Below are 9,770 nucleotides of genomic sequence, written 5' to 3'. Positions count from 1 at the left end.
GCAGCTCTGGTGTTCAACCCAGCTTTATTCTTTCTGGATACCTTAACAGCCAGCGACTTCTGAATACTCTTTTTCCTATCCACATAATCCGCTTGGATTCGGATGAGGTTGAATGCTAAAACCTCTCGTTGAATAGTCTTCACCTTCATCCGAATACTATATTTCAATATCAGTGCGGAAAAACATCGATATAAAAAAAATTTTCCCGAATCTGGAAGGATTTGATTTCATCCCAATGTGTGAGACATTTTCGTTAGGTGAAGAGACTCGAAGAAATTACCTTTTTACAAAGCGCGATACAAATTACGTGGCATCGCATTTTTCAAGCTTATTAGTAGAAGGTGTACATCCATAAGTAATGTTCAAGTATCGAGTATTTAGTCATGCTATATATATAATTCTTAATAATATACTAAGCAATGAAATTATCTGATTGTGAAAGCTTGCATGAATTCACTAAAATTCACAACAAATGAACACTTCCAATCAACATGAAGATGAGTAAATTCAAAATATATTTCGCGCAAACGCACTAATTCTAGTAAATAGATGAGATTTGCTCCATTTATGAAGTTTAGTATCCGTCATCACGCTTTCCTTTGCTCATGAGAAAATTTCATTGTGACAACTAGATCAGTCACTAAAATAAGTAATGGATTTTTTTATAGAATATTTTTTATTAAATATTCAAAAACACAAATGAAATGCAAAAAATCCAGAAATTTCAACAGGTTTAACCAGAGAATAATGGAATCGCGGTCGCTAAAGTTCGATCAATGAAATTTTTCCGTTCAGGCCAATAACAATTACTGTAAAAAATTTAATAACGAGATCTTTTACCACGATCATATCCTCCATCTCCCTGAGCCCATCCCCCTTGTACCCTCCCACCCCTCCCTGCCCTTTTGTAACCTCCCGGACGAGCACCCCTTTGAAACCCACCCCTGTGATACCCACCCCCTCTACAATCCTCCTGATAGGATTCCGAATTCGACTGCTGGTCCTGCCAGTCTCTATTCTGTCCAAAATTCGAGGATGCATTTTTGTGGTCTCTGTAATTACCTCCACCCTCTCGTCCTTCTCCTCTACCGCCCCCTCTTCCTCCTCCCCAACCACCCCCTCGCCCGCCTCTGGGTGCATCCGGTACTCGGTTTTTCTGCCAGGATGGCATCTCTGGTGGTGGTGGTGCTTGCTCACTCGGTCTGCCTCCTCGATCTGGCACAGCTCCAATTATCACCTTGGTAACACTGCTCTGGGTGTTTTTCCTCACTGCTGCACTACTTGTCTTTTCAATTATTGCTAAATCGTCTCGCGCTGCTAATAGTTGAGAGATTGTTACTGATGGCCGAGATGACATTTTATCACGTTTCGAGTGGTAACAGTTGGTGAGTTCATGCTCTTTTACTTTTATTCGATCAGACCACTGTGGATTCATAATTAGGGGTAGTTAATTGACCAGAATTTGGTGAGACATTTTGTTCGATATTTATATTTGATTAGAAAGATAAAATCATTTGATAAGTGCAAAATCAGATGGGTAGGATTTTTTTGTCAGGTAATGAAATGAATGTCTTCAAGCAGTTCTTTAGCAATGTGAGAAAGAGAATTATATAGAGTCAAACAGACAGAGTAGCTTAGAGTGATGCGACTCCTGAATGGCTTGGAAATAATGATAAACTCTGAAATTTCAACGATTCAACTGAATAACGTTGGAACATTGTGTTCTTGCAATGAAAATATTGGGTAGACTCAATAGTAATGAATGATAATTACCAAAAATGATTGCACAGTGACATCCAATCTCTTTAGCAACATCTCCCTCCGTATAGTGAACTCCTCCATCATTTCCTGCTGCAGCTGATCAATCTTCTCCCATTGTTCATTCGATAATTCTCCCATGATCAGTGGCTTACCAAGCAAATCCTTCGGAGCTGAGGAAATCACAGTTTTTAGTCTTCCATCGAGTTTCGTAAACAATTGTTCAGTATTGATGTTGTCTGGAGGCTTCCCAAATTCCAAAGCAATCAGCATATCCTTGAGATTCCTGGCAGTGTCACTTTCATGCTAGATCAATGAAAAACGAACAATTAAAAATAATCCCGCATAAAAAAACCAATCGCACAATTAAAAAAAGAAGTTCATTGAAAAGATTTGCGATGAATACAAGAGATGATTATTGCCTCACAATTGTTACTTGGAGCTTCGCCCTAGTGTCGGGTCTTTTTGAGTCAATGATTTTATTAGCCATGAGCTCGTGAATCAGGTGCTCCAGAAGAAGCATCCTCTCTTGTCTCGTTCCCAGTCGTTGATTCATATTTCCAGTCATGAACTGAGTGTTGATACTGCCCAATTCCTTCAAGAATGTATTCAATTCGAGTAAAAATGAACTCGAGTCTTCAGGGCCAGCTGTTGGATGAACACGTTCCTCGAAATTACCAAAAATGGATAATTGCTCTGACAGCCACGCTACCAAGGTAGTGAAATCCGTAGACTTGGGGCCTCTCTCCAAAGCTTCATGGAACCTATTCACGCATACCAAGGGTCCCTCATAGCTGAACATAAAAAAAAACAAAATAAGGAGACAATGTAAAAATCTGTCACTTATCTCTATTGGTTTTTGGTCTCGAAGTGACTGGTTAACCTAACAATAATTACCCAATTATGCGCAGACATCGCAATAAGTCCTCCATTTCACTAGCACGTTATTTCTCAAGGAGATGCAGACGATTGCGATTTACGGCAATGTGCAAGGAGATAATTCACAGATAATTAGAATTTATTTCAGAAGAGAAAATATCGAAGGTTCCCAAGCCGGCGACGAGACTCCTATGTAGACAGCCGATAGGGGATTACTTGTCTCCAAATTAAATAACCATTGTTTGCACCCGTTTCCACTAAACTCGAAATGTTTGGTTAGTTTCTCCTTTATTTTTAAATAAGTAATTAAAAATCCAACATAAATTGGCAAACAGACACAGATTATAGGGGAGACTGCTGATGCCTATGGAACCCCTCAAAGCGTAGCGGGGGCGCATGAACTACGATGGTAAACGTACCTGTCGGTAAGACATTACCATGGAGAACGTGGCTAAATTGGCTGCGGGTCTTTTTGCTAAAATTTAAGAGGCTCAGAAACCGAGCAAAATGCGAAAAACTTAAAAATGGATTTTAGAATATTCCGCTACGAAATTATGCGTTCTCCATTTGTCACATCGCTACTGACTTGACAAGTTTTCAATTTTAAGTTTATGTAAAGAAAAACCCATGAAAGTTTTCACAAGTAAATTTTATTAAGTAGTTTTTCACCTTAATTCCAAAATTTTAGTACAAATCCTCCCCTCAAGTATTCTGACAACTTATTGATATGTTAAGCACAATATTCTTAATAATGATTATTGAGTCAATATAATCATGGTAATGATAAAACCGTTGAAGAATATAGTCACTGTATTACTAATGATTCCACCTCCGGAGTTTCGACAGGACTCAACATTATCAAACAACTCTTTATAAGCTGTGACAGTGGCAATATCCGAATTCTTGGGTCTCAGTGCCACAGTTGTTTCTTTGAAGAGCATATCACGAAATCCTGTGAATGAGTCGTAAATTCGGATCGTTCGCCTAGTGCGAGAAGTGTATCCCAGCCAAGCCTCAAGTTTTAGGAGAGCCATCGAGTTGTCCATGTTTTCAACAGCCGGGGTGCTAGATCTGCCCACCACCTTCAAAGAACATAGATATTGAAAATAGAATAAATTCAACACAATTGAAGATGCAAAGATGTGTCGTTATGGTAATGAGAACGCTTCCATGGAACATGGATCGTAGAAAAAGTTAGAGTATGAAATAAACAACATTGGAAACTGGAATACTGCAACTTCAGGAAGCTATGAATTTTCCATACCTCGCTATCAATGGTGACAGACAGGGCACAATTCGCATCTGTATCGAAACCGGTGTTAATCGCCAAACTTCCATTCTTACAGAAGACTCGATAATTATCATGATTGACCCTCCGTTCTTTCAGCTCTCCCTCAACGTTTTTTATTTCGACAAAACCAATATCTCCAGGACCATCAAGACACTTCAGAACTCCCTGGTCTCCATAGAACATATTATCAATATTCGCTGAACAATCTGTCTGGTTATCTTTGTAAGGACACGAAGAGCAAAGTTGCTTCACGATTTCCACTTTGGCTGCCACGTCCGAATGATTTGTGTCATTAATTCCAGGTGTGCAAGCACCTGAGAACAAATCAGCCAGAGCTTGTGGAAAATCGCAAGTATCGGGTACAATTTTTTGATTGCGAATGACATTTATCAGTGACAACCAGGCAATTCCTCCATATTCAGGGAAGCACGCGTTCTTTCCCTTCAGACTTTTGAGGCCATTAAATTGAGATGAAGCTGAATTCTTCACTACTGCTATAATGGCGCTGTTCATTGTCTTCATCGGTTCCACGTAAAGTATTGATGTCAGATTGAAAATTCTGAATGGGAAAATGAAAACATAAAAGAGAATTGATAAGAACGAAAGTATTTTTAAAAAGTCCAGCCCATTTGTCCATAAATTATATTCGATTTCTATTAGACCAATCTATCAATATGAATTTTTTACGAATGTGCTAACTTTTTCAATTAACTTTGCTCATTGCTTTAAACCAAAGAATGATTTTGATTTACACACGTTCTGGCCAAATGTCCGTAGTTCGAGTCTATAACGATGATATCAGCGAGATTTTGTGATATGTAACGAAGACAGTCGAATGTGCTATTGGCTTGGACGCAGGTGAACCTGGGTTCGATGCCAAGCAGAAGAGCTTCTTTCGCTACCCATCTGCACTTGTCGGTCTCCTGGGGAGAGATTGTACACCAGCGAATTGTGTTTCCGCAGGTTTTCTCGGGTACACGGACCTCCCGCCCAGTTGCTAAGTACTTATTGAGTGTTTGATCCTCGATGTAATTACTTATTTCGCCTTCTCTCTTAAGAATTCCGTTGAGAGTGGATTTCCAATTGTCATCGACGTTGGGAATACTTCCCAGCCAGGTTTTCAATGATGAGACGAGCTCGGAGGACAGGTGACTGAAAGCATTGGAGATATCCTTCTGTTGTTATTTTATTTTGAACAACAATTATTTGTCATTTTTACTAGAAACTGCTGTCATACCTTTTTGCTGCAACTGCACTCCATGGCTGGGCAATCCATGCACAGGGCTCGGATACAGTCAAAGGTCTAAGTGATCCATTAGGACAGAGGAATTGGAATCCTGGTCTCGCGATGCGTGGCTCTGGACCAGTGAGGTTCACCTGCAAGTAACGATGATGATGAAGGGGGCCTATCTCAACTGAAAAGGGGATGAGAGAATAATTTACCCCAAAGTACTGGTAAGCGTAGTCATATGCTACATATGCAGCCTTCCCTCGACCAGAGACCAAACATTCCAGTGCTCCCATGTGTCCACTGTGCTCAGTGTTATAATAAGAGCAGGCAGCATTATTATCACAAAGTTCACAAAGTTGTGGATAGGTTTCCTCTAAAAAAAGAATGGAGATGATTCCATCCCAATCGATGCAGTAATGTTTTATTGAAAAATTTCTCTCCAGAGAAAAAGAATTTTGACGAACACTTACTCAATCGCTTGTCTTCAACTGGGTCTTCAACCCATGGTCCAGGTCGACAAGCCCTCCCGAAGAAGTTCTTAAGGTTGATTGCTTCGTTTTCCGCGACGGATAGGTCGAAGTTGCACTGATGATTCCATGCTTTTCTCTCCAGGAATTTCAGAATATAATCATTCCAATTCTGAGACTTAGAAAACCCGGGATGACACAGTCCTCCATTCTTTAGACCAGCCAGACCTTCGTTAACGTTGAATGATTCGGGTACCACGACGACACTTTGGAAGTCGAAGGCTCCTAGAGAGATAAAGGTATTTCGCATACAGTTATTTTTACTTGAGAGAGTCTCGGCGAGGACTACGGTCAGTTCTCAGATGAAGAGAAAATATGATCTGCTTTGTTCTTCTATCAGAAATTAATTTTTTCTCTCCAATGAAGATAAGTTGAGGAAACTAAGATGTCAATGACCAAACAACCACTGATGATTCATTCCGTCGAAAGTGCGATAAAATGAGGTTTGAGGAGTCACTCGAACATCCGTTAATCTTCAATGTTCTCTATTTGCTCGAAAAATCAAGAATTCTACTTACGATCTTTCCTGTCCTTGTGGCGCAGTTGTACGATCGGCTTGATCTCCTCCGGGTAGAATTGATACGCGAGGAGAAGTTCCTCAGCATTGAAGATACCAAAATCTGCCTTATTATTGATAATCTTTATAACACATTCCGTTCGGTCTTTAACAGGTACGCAAACGACACCGCTGTCACCCTTGGCCAATGCACTGCATTCTGAACTGCTAATGTCTTCTGGTGCACACAGACGATCTGTACATGAAGAACAAAAATTTTTTTCATGAATTCGAAGACTTGAATGTTTGTTTAAATAAGAGGAAAAAGCTTACAGGTTCCAGCAGCCCACGTTGTTCCTAGCAACAAGAGAAGACCACGAAAAAGGCGTTTCATCCTGCTGCGATTTTCTTACGACTTTGAGGGTCCTTCTTGACACTCTAGCTGATTTGATGGTTTTCCAACGAAGGCAGGACTGAAATGAGGTATACCGGTCATAGGTAGTTCAACACTGATAATATCGTGATAAGCTCGATGGTCTCACCTTGGCTGTACAGATATATACGGTGAATGTATCGTTGATGCGTCATAGAGATTCGTAATATCTGTCACATCCAAAAAACTCTTTGATTCACAGTGCACAAGCAAAAGACGATTACCACCTTCAAATGGTAAAATATTGAAATTCCGTGGAAAATTATATCATACCTTTTCGATAGTGGAGGATTCAGGGAAGTCTTCCAGAGGTATTACCTGACGAAATTGACTCTTATAATAACAGACAAAATAATTTTTTGATTTTTATGAGATCTGATTTCCAACATGTGGGCATCATGGCTCTATGTCGACCACTGCGTTCCATCAAAATCGAAAAATTACATTGGCTGTAATTAGAGAAGGTTATTTGCCCTGAAATTTTCATTTCAGGAATTCAAAGTATTTTCCGTTCCCTTCACTGTGCAAAATTTGGTGATTCTGTGACACCATTCGCGGTACCAGCTAGGAAGTCCACACCTGGTGTTGGTATAGAATGGAGATATTGAAAAATTATGGCATAAATGGAATCACAAAAGAGCATAAATAAATTTTGATTTTTTTTACCATGCTGTGAAAGTATTTTATGGATAATAAAATGTGGGCTCTTGTCGTTATCTCTGGGGATCGGTGGACATACCGGCGTTATCGATGTTGATCAGTGTTAACCCTTACATCATCAGTCAGAAATACTCTGGATATAGTTGGTAGTTCTAATGTTCAAGGATCATCAATCGATGCTCAGGACTCCAAACTGCAATAATGCATCGCATATATGACTAGTTGTTCTATAGAATAACTAATTATTGTACCCAATCTCGGGATTAATTATTCGATCATTTTTTTCTGCATAATAATCCGATTGAAGATTTTTAAGAGATATCAGGAGGAAGGTGCGAAATGTGTCTGTAGGAAAATCACCTGAATTATTTAAAAAATAGTTCATTCAAGTTGAATTTGCTAATTTATCAACCGAGCGTTGTTGTGATTCCCCTACTAGCCGGCGTTTCGACTTGGCGCGTTTATGATCGTTCGTCGCAAATAATAATTCACTTCCGAGAGAGAGAGACAAAACCGTAATATCTTCTCATTTCCACACGGCACGAAAGACGCTTCCTTACGTGATTCAGCACCAATCATTGAATATATAACGATAAAACTGAACATTCGAGATTGAAACGTCGCCAGAGGCATACGTTAATTTGTTATTCAATCGTGAAAATGGTGAAGGCAGTCTGTGTACTCCAGGGAGAAGTCAAGGGGACAATTTTCTTTGAACAGACGGTGAGACATTGATTTTTACTTCCTGACATTAAACGTTGAAGTGCGAAATTGTTTGCAATTGAAGCAAGAGACATTTGACGTTTTTAATCAATTATTTCCGATATTGTTTCTTGATGCAGGATGACTCGGCACCCGTCAAGGTCACCGGCGAAGTAACCGGTCTCACCAAGGGTCAACATGGCTTCCACATTCATGAGTTTGGGGACAACACTAATGGTAAATTCATTGTTTATTCCTTGAGATGAACTTTTGTCTGCTTTTCCCATTTTCAAAACTCGAATTTCGAAGTTGTGTCAAATGTTGCTATCACTGTCGATAATAGTATCACATTCTATCTGTTTGATTACTGGGTCAACAGGCTTGCATAACAGTATTGACGTTGGATCGTATTAATAAACATTAATGTCCTGATTGTTATATTTTTTTCGTTCTCCTGTTTTTTTCCTGTTAGGTGTAGTCACTCACACTCAAGGTCTCCATTTTTGCGTTAGGCATATAAATGTCATCTAAAGTCAATTTAAAAATAATATACAGACAAGCAAGCAACTTAGGGCGTGAGCATGATTAATAATTCGAATATCCACATTTTCTAATCGAATTGTTAATTGTCATTAAAAGTTAAAAGTTTCAATATCCCTTTTGACCATTCAGTTTTTGAATAATTTCTAATTATTCATGACAAGGGTTATTATATGGGTTGGTTACACCAGACCATTATTTAGAGTTCAGAATTTTAAAAAAGGATTAGATTAGACAGTAGCGAAAAATTGTGGAATACATTACATTTTTTCTGCATATTATCACTGCATAATCGTTGTAGAAATCTATGTTTTAATATGTAGCTCGGATCTAGAAGCTTTAAGTATATGTATATGTAGACAAAAACTTGATTACCTCGAGTGGAATTTCACTGAATAGTTCTCTGGAGTGGAGAAACTGTTGGATTGTTTTTTAATGTTTTCGAAATTTTTCCGGTTAAATTTTTCATTGGAATCAGAATGGGCGAGAAAATATGTACAAAATAAGCAAACTTATAAAAAACTTTCTGTGGGTTTTATTGTTCAAACTCAATATTAAAAAAAAAAACGCAATTTATCATGTTATTTATTCTTGTCGAAGGATGCACAAGTGCTGGGCCTCACTTCAATCCTCTTGGAAAAGAGCATGGTGGTCCAAATGATGCAGAGCGTCATTTAGGTGATTTGGGTAACGTGGAGGCTGGTGCTGATGGTGTTGCCAAGGTCAACATATCCGATAAGCACATCCAGCTTCAGGGAGCTCACAATATTGTTGGAAGAACTCTTGTGGTAATTATTGCGCGAAAAGTGCTTAAAAACTATTCTATAGATTCGCTTAATTCCCATATATTTATGAACTTCCCCGCCATATGGAGTTTGTCATATAAATTTAATTAATACTTGCGTTAATTGAATGCATGGATTTGGCCGATAGGTTCACGCGGACATTGACGACTTGGGAAAGGGTGGCCACGAGCTCTCCAAGACAACTGGAAATGCTGGAGCTCGTCTTGCTTGTGGTGTTATCGGCATCACCAAGTAAATTATCAAACCAACAAGAAAATTCTCACAAAAACAAATAATAACTGACCAGTTGAAGTTAATCACTGCTCCCCCAGTAGTGAATTGAAAACTAAACTATCATTCCTAAAAGCTTACTGTATTACAAATACATTTGGTGTATATTTTTCCGTTTAAATTTATTAACTCCTCCAATCAATCATCTGAGGTGAGCAATAATCAATCCACCGAGCT

At 39.0% G+C, this 9,770-nt stretch overlaps 3 protein-coding genes across 3 annotated transcripts; 1 reads left to right on the top strand and 2 right to left on the bottom strand.

The window, feature by feature from the left end:
* Positions 1-820: 820 nt before the first annotated feature.
* Positions 821-3,031, bottom strand: LOC135173006 (protein FAM98A). The gene is made up of 4 exons (XM_064139581.1): positions 2,656-3,031; positions 2,186-2,552; positions 1,774-2,064; positions 821-1,423 (listed from the first exon to the last, which is right to left on the bottom strand). The coding sequence occupies exons 1-4, from the start codon at positions 2,688-2,690 to the stop codon at positions 821-823; spliced, it is 1,296 nt and encodes a 431-aa protein (XP_063995651.1). The 5' UTR covers positions 2,691-3,031.
* Positions 3,032-3,271: 240 nt separating this feature from the next.
* Positions 3,272-7,167, bottom strand: LOC135172941 (transferrin-like). The gene is made up of 10 exons (XM_064139487.1): positions 6,889-7,167; positions 6,725-6,785; positions 6,516-6,655; positions 6,205-6,438; positions 5,630-5,911; positions 5,372-5,532; positions 5,166-5,305; positions 4,685-5,080; positions 3,902-4,487; positions 3,272-3,719 (listed from the first exon to the last, which is right to left on the bottom strand). Exons 3-10 carry the CDS (start codon positions 6,574-6,576, stop codon positions 3,393-3,395), a joined length of 2,187 nt encoding a protein of 728 aa, XP_063995557.1. The 5' UTR covers positions 6,577-6,655; positions 6,725-6,785; positions 6,889-7,167; the 3' UTR covers positions 3,272-3,392.
* A 696-nt stretch (positions 7,168-7,863) lies between these two features.
* Positions 7,864-9,703, top strand: LOC135172957 (superoxide dismutase [Cu-Zn]-like). Its single transcript, XM_064139521.1, has 4 exons — positions 7,864-7,998; positions 8,118-8,214; positions 9,118-9,305; positions 9,451-9,703. The coding sequence occupies exons 1-4, from the start codon at positions 7,936-7,938 to the stop codon at positions 9,556-9,558; spliced, it is 456 nt and encodes a 151-aa protein (XP_063995591.1). The 5' UTR covers positions 7,864-7,935; the 3' UTR covers positions 9,559-9,703.
* Positions 9,704-9,770: the final 67 nt, after the last annotated feature.

Source organism: Diachasmimorpha longicaudata, chromosome 2, assembly GCF_034640455.1.
Source record: "Diachasmimorpha longicaudata isolate KC_UGA_2023 chromosome 2, iyDiaLong2, whole genome shotgun sequence".
NCBI lineage: Eukaryota > Metazoa > Arthropoda > Insecta > Hymenoptera > Braconidae > Diachasmimorpha > Diachasmimorpha longicaudata.
The sequence above is the reverse complement of the archived record's forward strand: the minus strand, read 5'-3'. Positions and strand labels throughout refer to the sequence as shown.

What these genes read in the sequence shown, in the direction of transcription:
- LOC135173006 (XM_064139581.1), bottom strand. Translation starts at nt 2,690, where the DNA reads ATGGAGGACTTATTGCGATGTCTGCGCATAATTGG. An exon ending in CGATGTCTGCGCATAATTGG is followed by an intron (nt 2,553 to 2,655) that starts GTAATTATTGTT and finishes TTTTATGTTCAG; the next exon opens with CTATGAGGGACCCTTGGTAT. An exon ending in CGAAGCTCCAAGTAACAATT is followed by an intron (nt 2,065 to 2,185) that starts GTGAGGCAATAA and finishes TCATTGATCTAG; the next exon opens with CATGAAAGTGACACTGCCAG.
- LOC135172957 (XM_064139521.1), top strand. Translation starts at nt 7,936, where the DNA reads ATGGTGAAGGCAGTCTGTGTACTCCAGGGAGAAGTCAAGGGGACAATT. An exon ending in CAATTTTCTTTGAACAGACG is followed by an intron (nt 7,999 to 8,117) that starts GTGAGACATTGA and finishes TTCTTGATGCAG; the next exon opens with GATGACTCGGCACCCGTCAA. An exon ending in GTTTGGGGACAACACTAATG is followed by an intron (nt 8,215 to 9,117) that starts GTAAATTCATTG and finishes TTCTTGTCGAAG; the next exon opens with GATGCACAAGTGCTGGGCCT.
- LOC135172941 (XM_064139487.1), bottom strand. Translation starts at nt 6,576, where the DNA reads ATGAAACGCCTTTTTCGTGGTCTTCTCTTGTTGCTAGGAACAACGTGG. An exon ending in ACGCTTACCAGTACTTTGGG is followed by an intron (nt 5,306 to 5,371) that starts GTAAATTATTCT and finishes CGTTACTTGCAG; the next exon opens with GTGAACCTCACTGGTCCAGA. An exon ending in CTGTCACCATTGATAGCGAG is followed by an intron (nt 3,720 to 3,901) that starts GTATGGAAAATT and finishes TGTTCTTTGAAG; the next exon opens with GTGGTGGGCAGATCTAGCAC.